General features: G+C 41.3%; 1 protein-coding gene and 1 long non-coding RNA gene across 2 annotated transcripts; one reads left to right on the top strand and one right to left on the bottom strand.

The window, feature by feature from the left end:
• The first annotated feature begins 1,587 nt into the window (after nt 1-1,587).
• On the top strand, nt 1,588-9,436 carry Myoz1 (myozenin 1). The gene is made up of 6 exons (XM_026390227.2): nt 1,588-1,698; nt 2,745-2,835; nt 3,832-4,010; nt 6,986-7,229; nt 7,639-7,804; nt 8,930-9,436. Exons 2-6 carry the CDS (start codon nt 2,763-2,765, stop codon nt 9,159-9,161), a joined length of 894 nt encoding a protein of 297 aa, XP_026246012.1. The 5' UTR covers nt 1,588-1,698; nt 2,745-2,762; the 3' UTR covers nt 9,162-9,436.
• A 2,079-nt stretch (nt 9,437-11,515) lies between these two features.
• Nucleotides 11,516-13,530, bottom strand: LOC113183819 (uncharacterized). Its single transcript, XR_003300913.2, has 3 exons — nt 13,296-13,530; nt 13,110-13,190; nt 11,516-11,645 (listed from the first exon to the last, which is right to left on the bottom strand). It is a non-coding gene; the product is annotated as an uncharacterized LOC113183819 (long non-coding RNA).
• Nucleotides 13,531-19,466: the final 5,936 nt, after the last annotated feature.

The raw sequence follows: 19,466 nt of genomic DNA, 5'->3' as shown, positions 1-19,466 counted from the left end.
AGCAGAGGGCATATTTGTGCCAATAACTAGATGTTTGCAAACACCAGAGACCATAGGGCTAAATAGCCTGTCTTCACCCACTAAAGTAGTTCTAGATATTGAATCATATGACATTAAACTTTGAGTTTGTTTTTTAGAGGTGATGATGAAATCACCTTTTACTACTTGTGTTTCTTCTTCTAAGTTGCTTCCTTGTGTTGGGAAGGAACAGAGGAGGAAGACTAAAGATGAAGGATCTGGAAGCATAGCTGGTCTGGACAGAAACCAATGTGGTAGTAGGTGGGGGAACTTTGAGCCCCTATCCTGAACCTGGAAAGTATAGGATGGAAGGAGGGTAGGAACAGGAAAAGTGGAGACGTCCCAGAGGGACAGGAGTATATTCTGTAAACTTCAAAAACCATTTCCTGCTGGGCACAGTGGCCTATGCCTGTAATCCCAGCAGCTCAAAGGCTGAGGCAGGAGAATCTCAAGTCCAAAAGGCATTCTCAGCAATAGTAAGGCGCGAAGCAACTCAGTGAGATCCTGTCTCAAAATAAAATACAAAATGGGGCTGGGGATGTGACTCAGTGGTTGAGTGTCCCTAGCTCAGAGCTCAATCCCTAATACAAAAAAAAAAAAAAAAAAAAAATCCTGAGGCAGCTGTAATAGTGCAATAGTGGTGGCTGCAGGAATGTAGCATCTGGTTCTAGACCCTGAAAAGAAGTTGGAGAAAGATCCAAAATGTTTCTGTAGCTACTGAGGAAGGTGCTGTACAAATGACAGCCTTCCTCCAAAGGGGCACTCAAGCTTGTACCTTTGCCAAGAGGCTTCTTTAGAACAGTACAAATAGGACAGTCCAGATCTTATATAGAGTGTATGTTTCTCTTTAAAGAAATCCAAAGTAGGAACCTTGGAGAGCAAGGCATGGGCAGGTCAGAAGCCTACAAGACCTTCTCAGGGAGATAACATCTATCCTACACAGCAGGCTGAACAGAGCACCCCAGCAGCAAACAGGAACCAAAACACAGATTGTGGTGTCCACCTATTCTTAGAACTTCCAGAGTGTAAGAGGAAAGAAAAGGGAGTGAAGAGTCAGAAGAATTGGTGGTCTTCCCCACACATCCCTTACTGCACTGCATTTCATTAATTTGCTCTCTCAGAGGAAAAAAAAAACTAGGTATTTTTAAAAAGAAGTTCAATTATGAAGACATCCATCCTGTCTTCAAATATAATGCCTTAATCTTTCCTACTTCTAAATATACCCACAGGTCCCTCCAGCTTTGGCCTGGAGCGGCTCTGAGTGACTGCAGGGCACATTTTCTAGGTTCTCTTTCTTCTACTCTGAATTTAACTTCCCTTTTCCTTTCCCTCTATCTTCAATTTCTCCCTGAATGCTTCTTTGGATTTCAGACTCTAGGTGCAAAGGGGATCCCCTAGGGAGATTGATTCCTAGCTCAGTCAGCTCAGTGGGAGTATCCCAAAGGCCCTTCTCCCCTTCTTGAGCCTCTGGGCAAGGAGGGCGGGATCTTGGTTCCAGGGTCTCAGTACCCCCTGTGCCATTTGAGCTGCTTGCACTCATCATCTCTATTAATAACCATCCTCCCTCCCCCACTGCCAGTGCTGCCCCCACGCCTGCCCAGCTCGGTTCTCCGGTCACAGCAGCTGGGTCCTCCAAAGCTGCTGAACCCCAGGGAGAGCTGATCACCAACTAAGCAGCCGGTAAGTGTGCTATGACTTAAGGTGCTGGAGCTCACTTGGTTAACTTCTGTGTCTGCAATTGTGATTCTTGACCCTTGGGTAGTAGCCCTTTCCCCTCCTATTATGCTTAGCTCCCAGCTGTCCAGGGGAAACCAGAGAGCTGGAAAGAGAAGAGCCCAGAAAGTTGCAGGGAGGCATTTGATGAATGGGTAGGGGTTCTGAGGCCCCAATAAGTTAGTAGAATTGTGGATGTGTTTGTGAGGCAAGACTCAGCAGAAGACTCAGCATGTCTCTGCATGCCAACTGCTGTTAAGGAGGGGTTGGAGTCTCTATCTTTTCCCAGCTTGTCTCCAACCATGGCCAGATCCTATTACTATGTTCTTGTCCTCCCTCAATTCTCTACTGCTATGGTATTGACTGACTTGTGACATGGTTCAAATGCTCCTTGGTTCCCCAAACCCATTTGAGCTCTGGGGTCTGGGGCATGAGTGACTGTAGCAACAGGGAGCACAGCCATGACCTCTCAGGCCATGTTCCAGCTGGCCCATTGGAGGAGCAACAACCTCTCCTTCCTATGGAGAATGTTTTTGGCTGAATATCCTGAACCCTGGCAGAACATTTCTCCACCCCCTTGGGACTTGGAGGAAGACTGAGGAGAGACCAGAGCCTGAAATCAACCCCAGTCTTGATATCCCAATACAAGTAAAAACTTCAAATCACACCAAACCCATGAAACTTGGGTGCACTGTCCTGTGCGAGTTGTTCTTGTTTTCTTTTAAACACCCCTTTCCCTCAGCTATGTTTCTTATAAAATATTTCTATGTAAAATAGCCCATAAGAGGTTGGTAGAAGGTAAGGACAGGGTACATCTCTGTTTCTGACTCTGTTTCCAAAGAAAACAGAACCCCTAAGACAGTGGATTTTCATCTTTTGGGGAAATACATATTTCTTTGAAAACCTGAGGAAATTTTCCCCTTAAGCCTTCTCAGGTTAAGAAATATTGCTCTACTATAAACACTTTTCCCAGTTCCTGTAAATCCTCTAAACCCTATTCCTACCCCATCCAGGTAGAATATACCTCCAAAATGCCGCTCTCAGGAACCCCAGCCCCCAACAAGAAGAGGAAATCCAGCAAGCTGATCATGGAACTCACTGGAGGTAGGCAAGTTTGCAGCTCCCTCATGTGGGACTTCTTATTAAAAGCATCCCTAACCCACCAATCCAACAAATAACATAAAGTTATAAATGTGTTGGGGTGAACAAACGAGAGCAATTCCAGGGTGGGGGGTATGGGTATGAGAGGAGAAGTAAGAAGGGCAGGCAGAATTCAACATTGACTACTCACCCTTCCATCCTTTCCACCTTATAATCTGGGACAATATACTGCCATATTAGCCAGCTCAGTTCCAGGACCATAGGATCTATGGTCAGTGAGGTATGTTTGAGGAAGAAACTATGATGGAGATTGACACAGGCTAAGGTTCCAGTATATGGTTAATTTTCTTATATCTTTCCACAGAGCTAGGGAACTGGTTTAACATTTAAAATGGGAAATTGCACAAGTATGTTTCCTGGGAATAAACATGAGTGCATGGATGTGAAGAGCTCCTTCTTCTTCTTCCTTTTCTTCTTGTCCTTTCTCCTCCTCCCCTTCCCTTCCTCCTCCTCTTCCCCCTCCTTCACTTCTCCTTCTCCTCCTCCTCCTTCTTGAGTTCTTTTGATAACTGGAGGCTCTTTGAAGTCAAAGAGTCCACTAAGAAGAAGAAAAGGGAAAGAACTTAAAACAAAAGTATGTGGTCATACGTAGCCAATTCCACATAGGATTAGCCTATCAACTTTCTTTCATGCCACAAATTTTTCAGTAGCTCTATCTATGATGTTCTTTTATACCTTTTGTCCCAAGCCTGTGCCACTTTTAACCCTCTTTACCTCTCTACTCTAGTATTTCCACTGTCTCCCAGTACTCCAACTTCAAACCCAGGAAATAAAAATCTCTTATATACTAGACAGACCTTGTTCAGACATCACAGGCAACATCCAGTCCTCTAAAGGGTTTCTAATAGGACGCTAGTTGTGGACAAGGTCTGCATTCTGAGTCCAGGAAACTCTACTTTTCCTCTTTCTCTTGCCTCTTTCTCCCCACCTCCCTGAAAGGTGGACAGGAGAGCTCAGGCCTGAACCTGGGCAAGAAGATCAGCGTCCCAAGGGATGTGATGTTGGAGGAGCTGTCACTGCTCACCAATCGAGGCTCTAAGATGTTCAAACTGCGACAGATGCGGGTGGAAAAATTTATCTATGAAAACCATCCTGATGTTTTCTCTGATAGCTCAATGGTAAGTTCAGAATCGTAAACACTTTCTGAAAGTCTAGTATCTTGTCTTTAAAAAAAAAAAATTAGGTGTAGATGGACACAACACAATGCCTTTATTTTTATGTGGTGCTGAAGATCGAACCCAGGTCCTGCCTGTGCTAGGCGAGCGTTCTACTGCTGAGCCACAATCCCAGCCCCCGAAGCCTAGTATCTTTTCTAACAGCTTGTTGGTGGTAGGCACCTCAACCTCTTCTTCCTTAAAATGTATAAGTTCATTAAGCCCCAGATATATTGAGTCCCCAGTAACTCTAAAGTGAATTATAGTTCATCTCTGAAACTCAAGTCTCCATCTTAGAGTCAGTAAGGGATGGAGAATACCACACCCTCAGGTAAAATATTCCTTCCCAGTATGGGTAAGTATTAAAATAGTTATCAGATAAAACACAGAATGCCAGTCCTGTATTTTGAGGTTAAGATTCACAATGATTTATTTTTATTTTTATCTTTTTTTTAGTAAAGTATGTCCCTTGCAATATTTGGGACAAAAGAATAAATGAAAAATTAAAAATACAGAATAATAGGGCTGAGAGTATAACTCAGTGCTTAGATGTGCAAGGCTTTGGGTTCAGTCTCCAGCACCAAACAAATAAAAAAACCTAAAAGACCCAACAAACAAAAAAAGCAAAACCTAACCAAATAAAAAACCCCAAAATGGTATACCCAGTTAAATTTGATCTTTGAGTTATATAATGAATATTGTTTTTCTATAAATACATCTCCCTGCCCGGCGAGGTGGCATACACCTGTAATCTCAGCATCTCAGTAGGCTGAGGCAGGAGGATCTCAAGTTCAAAGCCAGCCTCTGCAAAAGTGAGGTACTAAGCAACTTAGTGAGACCCTGTATCTAAATAAGATACAAAATAGGGCTGGGAATGTGGCTTCGTGGTCAAGTGCCCTTGAATTCAACATCTGGTGCCCCCCTCAAAAGAAAATCCCCTAGAACATTTGGAATATACAAGCAAAATAAAAATATAAGATACACATTTAAGTTTGAATTTCATAGACACATGAATAATTTCTTAGTATAAGCATGCTCCATGAAATATTTAGGATATATTTATACTGAAAAATTATTTGTTGTGCATCTGAGCTTCAAATTTAAGTGGTTTCCTGTAATTCTATTTGTTAAATCTGGCAACCTTAGAAATAGTTAAATGAGTTTTACAGCCATCTCCTTCTTTAGTAATTTTTTATTAAAGGGTTAGGGTTAAATTTTCCCTAAGGACCCCAAGCTGTGGTGACTGAAATCATCTTTCTTCAATATCCTACATTTTTGGCAGGGTATGGTAGTATACACCTATAATCTCAATGACTCAGGAGGCTGATGAAAGAGGATGGCAAATTCAAAGTCAACCTCAGCAATTTAGCAAGGCCCTAAGCAACTTAGCAAGACCGTGTCACAAAACAAAAAATTAATATCTCAGTGGTAAAATCCACCTGGGTTCAATCCATAGTATTAAAAAAAGGAGGGGCAGGATTGTGGCTCAGTGGTAGAGCATGTGCCTAGCATGCATGATGCACTGGGTTTGATCCCCAGCACAACATAAATATAAACAAATAAAATAAAGGTTAAAAAAAAGTCCTACATTTTCTAGTTAGGCTTCTTCTCCAACTAAAAAGAAGCAGGGATTGGAGAGGGGCAAGGTCCAGGGTATTATGGCTGAGAAAGAGGGTACATTCTCCATTTTCTTTCTTCTTCTTCCACCTTCTCTAGGTGACTGCAGGAGAGTGGAAATAGATGCCTATGGGGCCAGGGTAGGAATGTGCGTCTTTGGCCCTTACATAGGAACCCAGTAAAAGTGCTGAGCCTGTCATATCTAACTTTAGGAGGCCAAAACCCCTCCCCTCTACTGGGTCTGGTTACACTGGGTGGAGCATAGGGGAATATTTGGTAAGACAGCCAGGAGAGACTCTTCAAGAAGTTGGCAGGGTTATTTTTAGGTTTCAGGACTGAATCCAGTATTGCTCTTTTAGCCACCCTACTTCACTTGGTACAGTTTCACTGTCAGAAAGTTGTGCTCCAGCTGAGTGTGGCAGTACATGCCTGCAATCTTTTTAACTGGGGAGGTTGAGGCAGGGAGAGTGCAAAGTTCCAGGCCAGCTCAGCAATTTAGTGAGGCCCTATGCAACTTATATTTTATTTCAAAATAAAATAAAGAAAAATGGGGGCTGGGGGTGTAGCTCAGTGATGAGCATCCTTTTTTTTTTTTTTTTTTTTTTTTAGAGAGAGAGAGAGAGAGAGAGAGAGAATTTTTTAAAAATATTTTTCAGTTTTCGGCAGACACAACATCTTTGTTTTGTATGTGGTGCTGAGGATCGAACCCGGGCTGCACCCATGCCAGGCGAACGGTATGGAGAGAGGAATAGAAAGATGAGGAAGGAGGGGGCAGAGATTTCACTAGTTCTTTAAATTAAGACTGTGTTCCCCTTTGCAGCCATGTCCACTCAGAATGAGCTGCCCCCACCCTAAGGTGTAATTAGGGAAACTGGGCTAACCAGTTTCTTTTTTTTTTTTTAAGAGACATTTCAGCAGTGATGGAGACAGAAGCCAGACTACCTAGAGCTAGTACAAGAAGCTTAATTCAAGAAGGGCAGGAAACAATAGAAGGGAGCTCTGTGTCAAAGGAGATGTTTGTTTGTTTATTTGTGTGTGATGCTGGGGATTAGAACCCAGGGCCTTTAGCATGAAAGGCAGTCTACCAACTGAGCTATATCCACAGCCTGAGATCCCACCTCTAAAGAAAAGTTTAATTCCTTTCAGTCAGATTATCCACTATCCATTTATGGGGTTGGGGAGATCTGGAATCTCAGAGGATTCATGGTCTTCAGTTTGGCTCTTGTCTCTGATCACCTCCTCCTTTGGTATATACACATTTGTCTTTGTATATTTTCCATATCCATTTCTAACCTTCCCCTCACTTTATTGTTTCTTTTCAGGATCACTTCCAGAAGTTCCTTCCCACAGTGGGGGGACAGCTGGGCACAGCTGGTCAGGGATTCTCCTACAGCAAGGGCAGTGGTGGCGGCCAGGCAGGGGGCAGTGGCTCTGCTGGACAGTATGGTTCTGACCATCACCATCATGAGGGCTCTGGGTCTGGAGCTGGGGGTACAAGTGGTCCTGGGGGCCAGGCTGGCAGAGAAGGAGCTGCCGGCACAGCAGGGGTTGGAGAGACAGGATCAGGCAAGTACTCACATCCAAAAATAATGTAACTGTTCTCTAGAGCAGAGTTGTCTGCAGGAATGAGGTCTATCCTGGGAATGGGGAGCAGGGGGAGATAAACTGAGATGTCATGAACACAGGAGGCATCCAGAAAAGATATATATATATATATATATATATATATATATATATTTTTTTTTTTTTTTTTTCCTACTCAGAGAAGCCTTGTCTTTGAGTCACCTTTCTGGGTTTTCTGATTTGGTCACAGATCTGACCCCAGACTGTCACTATACTATAAAACTGAAACAATTGGCGGGATATTATACTTTTGGTACCTGGCCTCAACAATTTCCCTAGTGTAAGGGTGTGGGATTAACTTTCATTAGCTACTAATAGCTATTATTTGACTTCTCTCTCCTATGGTTACCAGGAGACCAAGCAGGTGGAGAAGGAAAACATATCACTGTGTTTAAGACCTACATTTCCCCATGGGAGCGAGCCATGGGGGTTGACCCCCAGCAAAAAGTGGAACTTGGCATTGACCTGTTGGCCTATGGGGCCAAAGCTGAACTCCCCAAATACAAGTCCTTCAACAGGTGAGATGATGGGGAAGGAACCAGATGCATACTAGTGGTGGCACTGTATTCCTTAGTAAGCATGTTACTGTATTTCAAACGTTTCAGGAGGAGGCTGTGGAAGGATGACAGGACTAAGGGAGTCTTAATGGAAAGTTCTTGCTCTTTTAACTCCAGCTCAGCTTCATCATAAGAGTGTGATAAAGGAAAAATTTGCTGGAAGTCAGAATTTGAATTTTGGTTTTTAGCTTATTTAGCTGTTTGGGCATGGAATAATCACCCTACTTCTGAGTCTTGTTGCTTTTTTTTTGGTACTAAGGACTGAACCCAGGGGGCGCCTAACCACTGAGTCACATCACCAACCCTTGTAATGTTTTATTTTGAGACAGGGTCTCACTAAGTTGCTTAGGGTCTCGATAAATTCTCAGGCTGGCTTTGGATTAATAATTATCCTCCTGCCTCAGCCTCCAAGCTGCTGGGATTACAGGTGTGTGCCACCACACCCAGCTCCTTGTTGCTTTTAATGTAAAATGGAAATTATATATAATATGTGGTTGGAGGCCTCTTTAGGTCCCCTTTCAGTTAAGGTGTGGATGCCATTATTCTCCCTGTAGTATGATTTTATTTTTTCATATCCTGCTATGGTAAGGTTCTAAGTATCTTTCTTTTTTTAATTAGGCTTCTCTATGCCTAGAAGATCTATGTCAAAGCAGATTAGGAAAGGCCTAGAGAAGTGATTTTGCATTTGGTTGTTAATTCCTTTCAGCTAGGCCATCCCCTATTCACCTGGGTTGGGGGTGGGGTAAAGGTAAAGTTGGTAGGGTCTCTACATTTTAATTTAAGGTGATCTCAGATCCTTGGGTCTGTAGTGTTTGGGGTACTTTCTCTGAAATGCTAGTCTGGGTCATGACTGTTTATGAGTCTCTATCTAGTCTCATACCCACTGCACTCCTTTTCTCATTATTAACTTTGGGAAAACAAGCAAACCAGGAAGGGGAAATACGGTACTAAGGGAGAAGAAGGATAAGAGGTAAAGAAGCATCTCAGAAAAACAGAATTTAGGAACTTCCCCTTCCTTCAAACTGATTGACAAGGTTCTGTTTCTTTTGTTCTGATCCTTAATCGAATAATATGTCCCCTTCTCAGGACAGCAATGCCCTATGGTGGATATGAAAAGGCCTCCAAACGTATGACCTTCCAGATGCCCAAGTTTGACCTGGGGCCTCTGCTGAGTGAACCCCTGGTCCTTTACAACCAGAACCTCTCCAACAGGCCTTCTTTCAACCGAACCCCTATTCCCTGGCTGAGCTCTGGGGAGCCTGCTGACTACAACGTGGATATTGGCATCCCCTTGGATGGAGAAACAGAGGAGCTATAAGGTGTTTTCTAATTTGTATCGAGTTTCCCCTCTGTGGTTCCAGTTTGGAGAGGGAATACTGATCAGGATGCCCCGACTGTTAATACAGTATTCTTGTGGGAATGGAGAGGGAAAGGTGGGAGAGATCTGTCCTTTCTATCTTTTACTCTAAGTCCCCATCCCAATATCCTTCCTCACCAACTCAGAGCTCCCCTTTTACTCCTCCACATGAAACCTGCTCTTTTATGAAATTTGCTCTGCTACCAGTAACAGTCAATAAACTTCAAGGAACTGAATTTATTCTTCCTCTGATATTTAAGGGCAGATGAAAGTTGAGGCTGACAATGCACAAAGATCAATTAAAGCCAAATACCAAACACTCATTATTTAGACTGGACCTGAGCTCTGGCTGCTTATATATCCACACCCACAAAACCACATTCATAGGTATATACCAAGTTATACTTACTCAATAGTTCATGGGACAAATAATCATAAACAAATACATGTGCTGGCCTATATGTGGGCAAAGCACAGTGATTAGGAAACAGGTGTTAGTAATACTGGTGTTAGCTCTCGGTGTAGCCAATTAGAAGCTGCAAAATGAGCAAATCAGGAAAGGAAAATGGGAAGCTAAGGAAGATGTAAGAGTTACCTTGATTATCACAGAACTAGAACATGTGAATTTAGGAATACATACGTCACAGATTCCCAAAGGGATGAAATAGAATAAAGCACCATGTGGAATCCAGAAGGGAGTGGGAGAAACCAGATGCAGTACCTTGTGCTAACCAACTGCACTGCTGAAGCTCCAGTGGCAAGCTGCAGTTATACTATACCTGGCTTTGTGTGAACATAACAAGAAAAGATCTGAGGATTACAATAGCACCAAAATGGTGCCCAGAAAGCACTATGATTGGAAAGAAATCCTGAGAGCTCAACAGGAATGGCTGACAATGCTCTTTATATTGATTTCAAACCTGGGGTCTCTCGAGTCCCAGATTTGTCCTGTGTTCCACAAAATAAGAATGATGGAATGATACAGACCAGGAAGGAAGGATAATGAGATGACAGTAAGGTCTGGGAACTTTTTTCTTTTTTTTTGGTGATGGAATTGAACCTAGGGTTTCACAAATTTGGCAAGTGCTGTACCATTGAGCTACATCCTTAGCCCTGGGAAATAATTTCTAAGGAAAGCTGGTTGAATTCAGCTAATTCCATGAGCTGTTACTAAATTGTCAGACTTCACAGGAGAAGGATCAAATTTTAGTGAGCTTTGGTCACATGACATTTACCCTTGTCACCTTCATTTACAACTTAATGAATTTTGGGGGATACATACATCCTCTAAACTCATATACAAAACTCTATGTGGATTTTCCTAAAGAGAGGGTTTTCATAGTTTGGATTTTTCCCCAGATTCTGAAACGAAGATATGGATACAAGTAGTTCATTTGGACTGTGTCCCAGAAAAACAAACCATACAAAAGAGTGAGGAAGAAAGCCAATAAAGGGCGCTTTAGGCAAGGGGGCTGAATTCTATAGGAAATGCTATTAAAAGAATGGTCCATGGGTTTTTAGGATCAATATCTCCTAGGAACTTTATTAGAAATGCAAAATCTTGGGCACAAGAATCTGTGTCTTATTCTCTCCAGGTAATACTTATGTGCTAGAAAATCATGAGACATACTACCTCAGAATTACCTCATTTAGAGTGTGAGAAGTGAGATTATTTAGCCACCAAATTCCATTTCTCATTGGTTGTCAATGTTAATTACACTGGCATTTCCAGGCAAAGAGATATAGATATATTCCAGGTACATTTATGGCCCAATTATTAAATGGAAAATTTCAGAAATAATTCACAAATTTTAAAACTGCATTATTCTGTCCTGTGTGGTGGTGCACGCCTCTAATCCCAGCAATTTGGGAAGCTGAGGCAGGAGGATCACAAGTTCAGGGCCAGCCTCAATGTTAGTGAGACCCTGTCTCTAAATAAAATAAAAAGGGTTAGGGATGTAGCTCAGTGGTAGAGTGCTCCTAGGTTCAATCCCTAGTACCACAAACAAAACAAAACAAACTCAGGAGAGGTACTCCCTTTATTTATTTTTATGGTACCCAGCATTGAACTCAGGGGCGCTTAACCACTGAGCCATAACCCCAACCCCTTTTATATTTTATTTAGAAACAGGATCTTGCTGAGTTGTTTAGAGCCTGGTAAATTGCTGAGGCTGGCTCTGAATTCACCATCTTCCTGCTTCAGATTCCCAAGCCTCTGGGATTACAGGCGTGGGTCACCAAACCCAGTGAATTTAAAAAAAAATTATTATTATTATTATTTTTTTAAGAGAGAGTGAGAGAGGAGAGAGAGAGAGAGAATTTTTAATATTTATTTTTTAGTTCTCGGCGGACACAACATCTTTGTTGGTATGTGGTGCTGAGGATCGAACCCGGGCCACACGCATGCCAGGCAAGCGCGCTACCGCTTGAGCCACATCCCCAGCCCTAAAAAAAAAAAAAAAAAAAAATTATAACTTACTATTTTTTGTGGTGCTGGGAATCAAACCCTGAACATGCTAGACAAGCATTCTTACACAGAGCAACACCAGCAATTTAGCCCTTTTAGATGGTCAAGGTCTCACGGTCTCCAGTGGGTCCTATTACTCACTACTACTGTTTAACATAAGACAATGTTTTATTATTACTTGCCTAGCCTCTGCAGCCACTTAAGTTAACAACCTCAAGGGTGGCTTTCATAAACCACATGCCCATGACACCACCTTTGTCAGTAAGGTACACTGCTCATTCATTATTCTAGAGTAGAGATTAGGTCTGTGGCTTTTTAATACTGTAGTTATTAGCTACATGGGACTATTGAGCTCTTGGAATGTTCCCAGTCCAAATTTAGATGTGCTGTTCTACTTAAAAAAAATTCTCAATATCACCTATTGAAATGTCATTTTGAATGTGTTGGATTAAATACATTACTAAAATTAACTTCATCTGTTAAAAAATGTGGCAGCTGGAAATCTTAAATTACACAACGTGGCTCACCATATATTTCTACTGGACAGCCATATATTTCTACTGGTCTAGAGTGAAGAATCTCATGAGAGCTATTCAGGAGATTTAAGAGGTGAAATTGAATTCACCTTTTTAAAAATTTCTATTCCCTGGGCTGGGGCTGTAGCTCAGTGGTAGAGTGCTTGCCTTGCACATGTGAGGCCACTGGGATAGATTCTCAGCACCACATGAAAATAAAGATATAAAAATATATATAAAAAAATAATAATTTCTATTCCCTTAGTCAACCTCCTAGTCCAGCTGATTTCACTCTTCCTTGTTGACCAGCTTTCTTTAAAATCCACCTTCTGAGGCATTACTGCGCATGCCTGTAATTTAGAGCTACTTGGAAGGCAGAGGTAGGAGGATCACAAATTTGAGGCCAGCCTGGACAATTTAGCAAGTCAGTATCCCCCCAGCAAAAAAAAAAAAAAAGTGTTAATAAAAAAAGGGTAGCTGGGGATTTGGCTTAGTTTGCTAACATGCACAAGTTCCTGGGTTCAATCCCAAGCACCTCTCCCCCCCCCCCCCAAAAAAAAGAGGGGGGGTAGGGATCCTGGGTTCAATCCTCCAGCAAAAACTAAAATAAAATAAATGTCGGATACTGTTCAGACTATTTACAAGTAGACAGAACAGAGATCAAAAGTCCTACAACTAACTGTTGGGAGAGCAACTAAATAAGGATGTGTGCATGAACAGAGAGTGCAAAGTACAAAATCACACACCAGTACGATTCCCTTCCATATCCTAGGCCAAACACCTGTTCTTACATGTTGGTTTTTATTGAAAATTTTTCCTATTTTGGTCTCCTGAGTTGGCGAGGCGGGGTATCAGGACAAACATTTCTGTGAAGCCAAATACTTTTTACAAATCAGGGTGGGGGAAGAACGGATGAAAACCTCTTACAAGAAGGTAATGAGGAGATGGGAAGGTCAATTTTTGGCCTGCCTTCTTCATCTCCAACTTCTCCATGTCGAACGAAAAAACCTGGAAAACGGAACTTCCGTTAAAGATATTGATCTAAGTTTGATAAGTTTGAAAAAGAAGGCTATATCCCTAAAGTTATGCCAGTACAGAGTCCTCCATACTAACTTGCACCCGCCCGGACAGACCATTCCGCTTCCAATAGTTTTCCGACTTCTGGTCAGTTCAGGGTTCATCCTCGTCCGCGCCCCACCTCCAAACCTTTCCAGACAACCCGTGGAGCGCCTTGCGGCCGTCCGCCATTTTAAAACACTACTATCGCGAGATATACTTAGCGCTCTCGAGCCTGATTAATTTACTTTCTTGCGAGACTCTCTTCTCGACTGTTCTCGCCGTAGCTGAAGAAAGTGTCGCGAGAGCTGGTTGCCTTGGCTCCCTGTAGCTATAGCAGCCGCGGCGGTTTAGGATGCGGCGGCGGCGGCGGGAGCAGTGAGTTCGACAACCTCAGGGGGGCGGGGCCGAAGGTAATGGGGTGCTGGGGGTAGCGCCTGTGGAGGGATAAGGGAAGGGTCGGGTCTTAGGGGAAATGAACCCTAGTGTGACGTGTGGGGAAGGATCCAGGTCCCATGGGTTCAGGGACAGGGCGCGGGTCTGCGCCGGGGCACGCGGGGAGGGCTGGAGCTGCTGGGAAGTCCAGGGGGAGGGACCCGGGTGTAGTAACGCTCGAGGGACTGGGCCGAAGCTTAGAGGGGTGTGTGTTGCGAGCGGGCGGTGGGTAAGGGGACTCGGAACTGGATAAAGCCACCGGGCTAGATCGGGGAAGTAGGGGGGAAGAAATGGGGTACAGCGAGGAGGAGTGTATGTTAAACGGGAGCATAGAGGTTGGGCCCAGTTTGCTCTCACTGTTTGGGAGGTTGGGGTGAGCGGTGCAGGGAGGATCAGACCTTTACAGCACTCTGGGCTGCTCCTAAGGCTGGTTGGGTACAGCGCACCAGGACCTGGGACCTAATTGCCTTGGTAGGAGTGGTGGCGCCCCAGACCCTCTCCGCCTCCCTTCTTTGCAAAGAAATACCCATTGGCCACTCCGACAGGTGAAAGGAGTCCTAGTGAATTAGTATTAGTTGAGAAGGTTTTTTTCAGTGAATAGATTATGAGTAGGATAATGAATAATTTAAAGTGTGGGGTGGGGGCGGGAGAGAAATTGTTGAGGAGGGAAAAAAAAAAAAAAACACTACTAAGGTGTTTCTTCCCTTGGAGCGAATTGAATTGGAAGTAGGGGTTGTGTGCTAACGTCATGTTTCTTCCCAGATTCTAGTGTACTTAAAAAATTATATATGCATAGGGTTGGGGTTGTGGCTCAGTGGTAGAGCACTTGCCTAGCATGCATGAGGTGCTGGGTTCGATCCTTAGCACCACATTAAAAAAAAAAAAAAAACCAAAAAAAACAAAATAACAACGTATTGTGTCCATCTACAACTAAAAAATTTTAAAAAATTATATATGCAGTGTAAGATCAGTGTAGTTGATATAGCAAAAGATACAGTAGAACACTTAAACCTTCCACAAATGTAACTTAAAACTAAGTGTTTTTATTGCAGCAAGTAGGCTGAACACTACTAAATCTAGAGATAGTTTATTCACACGGATATAAAACCTTGTCTTCCCAAAGTCTGCCTAATCAAGTTATTTCCTTTTTTTTTAGTTGTAGATGGACACAATAACTTATTTTTAAAATTTATTTTTATGTGGTGCTGAGGATTGAACCCAGTGCCTCACATGTAGGCAAGCCACTGAGCCAGGCTGCAGCACTGGTTATTTGTTTTTTAAGCAAATATATATATATATATACACACACACACACACACACACACACACATATACACACAAATATACATATATATGTATTTATATTTGAGGGTATTGGGAAATTGAACTCAGGACCTAATGCTTGCTAGGCAGGTGCTCTACTACAGAATTACATCATCAGCCCTTTTAAATTAAACTTAAATTTTATTTTGAGAAAGAAAGACGCTCCCTAAATTGCCCAGGCTGGTCTGGAACTTGTAGTCCTCCTGCCTCAGTCTCCTGAGTAGCTGGGATTACAGGCATGTGCCACCACAGGCAACTGGTTGATGAGTTTTTTTGTTTGTTTGTTTGTTTGTTTGTTTTTTAAATATTTATTTTTTAGTTTTAGGTGGACACAATATCTTTATTTTACATTTATGTGGTGCTGAGGTTCGAACCCAGGGCGAGCACTCTACCACTGAGCCACAATCCCAGCCCCGAGGTTTTATTTTAGGAGACAGAATAAGTTTCCAGTGTTTGTCAGTGTGGAAATAAAATGAGTCTCCCAGGAGTGAAAATTACTGAGAGGGAAAAATATTTAATCTGAGTTTCAAGGGCTGAGGTTCAAGAGCAAGGTTTGGACCATTTGGTTCTTTATCTCTCATTTCTAGTGAAAACTGTGGCTTCAAGTCAGGTGTTAAAAAAAATTATTTATTTATTTTAATTTACAAATGCAAGTTTTCCAATAATTTGTCTCTATCTTTTGTATGCATTAATTGGCAAGGGCTAACCCCCTGTTTTGATTATGTAACTGGATTTTGCCATGTTGAGATTCACAGATTCATTAATTAGAATAATGGCTTTTAAATCCTTCTTGAGCTAGCCTAAATGTAGTTATTCAACCCGTTATTTGATATGTGTCAGAGTAAAACTTTTAATTTGTCCTGTTGGTAGCTAAACTTTAGGGTAGATGTGCTTTTCTGAGGCAAGATAAAGCCTTGTGTGGTGGTTGGGTTCCCAAAATTTTAACATGAATCCAGCAACAAACTTTCCTGAGATCCTGTTCCATATAGATTGCTGTGTAAGGCATTGCAGGAGAAAGATCACTTAATTCATTTATCTATTCAACAAACACTTATTGAAACCAGTTTTTGTCTGATTATTAAGACTTCAGGATTCAAATACAAGTAAAACTTTAACTCTGTCTTGGAACCTGGCAGACCCTATGAAGGAAGACAGAGAAACAAATAAGTATAATATAATAAATGCAAGGTTCTGACCTTGAGTTTAAATAATAGTTGACAAGACTAAAAGGGAATGAAGCATTTTAAAAATTGTAAACTAGTAAGTGAAGTCTAAACTGTGTTGCATTAATAAAACACTAAGTTTCTCAGAACAGAAAAAGAATGGAAGTTTAAAGAGAAAATTTACTTGTCAGTTCATAATTGTCTTTATTACTCTTTCATTAAAATTTTTAAATTTGTATCTTTATTACTCTTTTAAAGTAAATATCAACATTCTTAAGTCAATAATAATGGCCAACATGCATTAAGTTGATAATTAATGTGCTAGGCATGTTACTTTGTTTTATTTTCACAATGTTCTGAGGCTTAGTTTTAAAAAAAATGTTATTTATTTATTTATTTCAATATTTATTTTTTTGTTGTAGTTGGCCACAATACCTTTATTTAATTTATTTATTTTTATGTGGTGCTGAAGATCGAACCCAGGGACCTGCAGGCGAGAGCTCTACTGCTGAGCCACAACCCCAGCCCCTAAAATTTATTTTTTAGTACTAGGGATTGAAACCAGGGGCATTCTAACACTGAGCTACATCCCCAGCCCTTTTTGTTTTTATTTTGAGACGTGGTCTTCCTAAATTGACCAGGCTGGACTCAAATATTTGATCTTCCTGCTTGAGCTTTTCAAGACTCTGGGATTACAAGCATGTATCACTAAGCCTGGCTGTAATACCTTAGCTTTTTTTTTTTTTTTTTTTTTAGTTGTAGATAAATACAATTTCTCTTTCTCTCTCTCTCTTTTTTTAAATATTTTTTTAGTTGTAGATGGACACAATACCTTTATTTGATTTATTTACATTTTATGTGGTACTGAGGATCGAACCCAGTGCCTCACAGGTGGGAAGCAAGCATTCTACCACTGAGCTAACACCTTAGCCCGCTAATACCTTAGCTTTAAAGATAAGAAAACAGGTTTAATCCCAGTATGATGGTACGAATTTGTAATCACCTGCTAATCTGGAGCCTATAGCAGGAAGATGGCAAGTTGGAAGCCAGCCTGGGGAATTTATTGAGACCCTGCCTCAAACTAAAATAAAAAGGGGCTGGGGGCTAGGGGTGTAGCTCAATGGTAGAGCGCTTGCCTAGCATGTGTGAGGCACTGGGTTGGATCCTCAACACACATAAAAATGAATAAATAAAATTAAAAAAAGACTGGGGTTGTAGCTCAGTGATAGAGCACTCCAGTAATGGGGTGGGGGTGGGGGAATACATCATAGAACCAAAAATCAAGGCTTAAATAGTTAAGGAAATTGCCAGGTATAGTGACATAAGCCTAGAATTTCACTGACTTGGAGATTGAGGCAGGAGAATAGCAAGCTGAAACCTGGTACAGGCAATTTAGCAAGATCCTATCTCAAAAAATTTAAAAAAGGGGCTGGTAGTTCAGTGATAGAGTGCCTTTGGGTTCAATCCCCAGTACTGTTCCTCCTCAAAAACACAACAAAAAACAATGTTAAGGAAGTTGCCAGGGCTGGGGATGTGGCTCAAGCGGTAGCGCGCTCGCCTGGCGTGCGTGCGGCCCTGGTTCGATCCTCACCACCACATACCAACAAAGATGTTGTGTCCGCCGAGAACTGAGAAATAAATATTAAAAATTCTCTCTCTCTCTCTCCTCTCTCACTCTCTCTTTAAAAAAAAAAAAAAAAAAAAAAAAAAGGAAGTTGCCAAAGATCACATAGTAGTAAATGGCAGATTAGGAATTAGAGTTGGAAATTTATGTGTTCTTAAAAACTAAAAAAGCTGTGTACAGTGGCTCATGCCTGTATAAACAGGGACTTGGGAGGTTGAAGCAGGAGGATTGCAAATTTGATCTGGCCTAGGAAATTCAATGAGACCTTGTCTCAAAAAATAATAAAGGACTGGGTTTTAGCTCAGTGGTAGAGCACCCCTGGGTTCAATCTCTAGTACTGCAAAACAAAACAGAAAAATCGACCACCTTATTCCTCCAAAGAACTAAGAAAGAAAGCCATTGCTATGGTGCTTGCCTGTAGTCACAGCTACAAGGGCACTGAGGCTGGAGGATCACTTGAACCTAAGAATTTGAGACCAGTTTGGGCAACATGGGAGCCCCTAACAACAACAAATAATAATAAAAGTAAAAAAAGGAAACAAATGAAGAAAGATTTCTTTCTTCTGCAGATGGGCAGTCTCTGTGTAGAGGAAGGGAGAAGAGGTTATAGTTGAAATTGGTTACGGTATGGAAATTCAGCGTGGTGACCAAGAAGGTATACATTTATCATGGGGTTATCTCCTTGTTTTTAATTAATAGGTATTTTTTTAAAATATCTTTATTTTGTTTATTTTTATGTGGTGTTGAGGATCGAACTCAGGGTCTCTCACGTGCGAGGCGAGCGCTTTACTACTGAGCCACAACCCCTATCTCAAATATTTACACTACCTACAAGGAACTAATTTGAATATCAGCATAATGCTGATTATAAGATTGGTATTGTTATAGACAGAATTTAGTAAATTACCATATCCATGCTGGGTATAATTATATAGGAAGCTATGTTTGGGAAAATAGTTGTAACAAGCAATTGTTAAAATATGTAAGTTTCCAGAAAGTGATCATTTTAGTAGTAGAAATACTTATCTGTTTTCATATATAGATCAAATGTTCTTAGAACAGATCTTAAGATATTTAATCAAACATTTTAATTTTTTTATTAAATTATTTTATTCTAATTTCTTATATACAATGGCAGAATGTAATTCATTTCATATTACATATATAGAGCACAATTTTATTTAAAATATTTTTTTTAGCAGTTGATGGACCTTTATTTCATTCACTTATTTATATGTGGTGCTGAGAATCGAACGTAGGGCCTCACACATGATAGGCAAGTGCTCTACCATTGAAACACAACCCCATCCCTAGAGAATAATTTTTCAAGTCACTGATTGTACACAAAGTATTTTCGTACCATTCGTGTCTTTATACATGTACTCAGGGTAATGATGTCTAACTCATTACACCATCATTCCTGTCCCTCTTACCCTCTCCTTTTCCCTCTCTCCCCTTTGCCCTATCTAAAGTTCCTCCATTTCTCCCATGCTCCCTCCCTATCTCCATTTTGAGTCAGCATCCTCATATCAAAGAAAACATTTGGCCTTTGGTTTTTTGGGGGATTGGCTTACTTAGCTTTATAAAAATCTCCAATTCCATCCATTTACCTGCAAATGTTATGATTTCTCTTTTAATGCTGAGTAATGTTCCATTGTGTATATTTACCAAAGTTTTCCTATC

Source organism: Urocitellus parryii, chromosome 5 (assembly GCF_045843805.1).
Source record: "Urocitellus parryii isolate mUroPar1 chromosome 5, mUroPar1.hap1, whole genome shotgun sequence".
Lineage (NCBI taxonomy): Eukaryota > Metazoa > Chordata > Mammalia > Rodentia > Sciuridae > Urocitellus > Urocitellus parryii.
This window is presented reverse-complemented; position numbering and strand designations above follow the sequence as displayed.

What these genes read in the sequence shown, in the direction of transcription:
- Myoz1 (XM_026390227.2), top strand. Translation starts at nt 2,763, where the DNA reads ATGCCGCTCTCAGGAACCCCAGCCCCCAACAAGAAGAGGAAATCCAGC. An exon ending in TTTTCTCTGATAGCTCAATG is followed by an intron (nt 4,011 to 6,985) that starts GTAAGTTCAGAA and finishes GTTTCTTTTCAG; the next exon opens with GATCACTTCCAGAAGTTCCT. An exon ending in GGTTGGAGAGACAGGATCAG is followed by an intron (nt 7,230 to 7,638) that starts GCAAGTACTCAC and finishes TATGGTTACCAG; the next exon opens with GAGACCAAGCAGGTGGAGAA.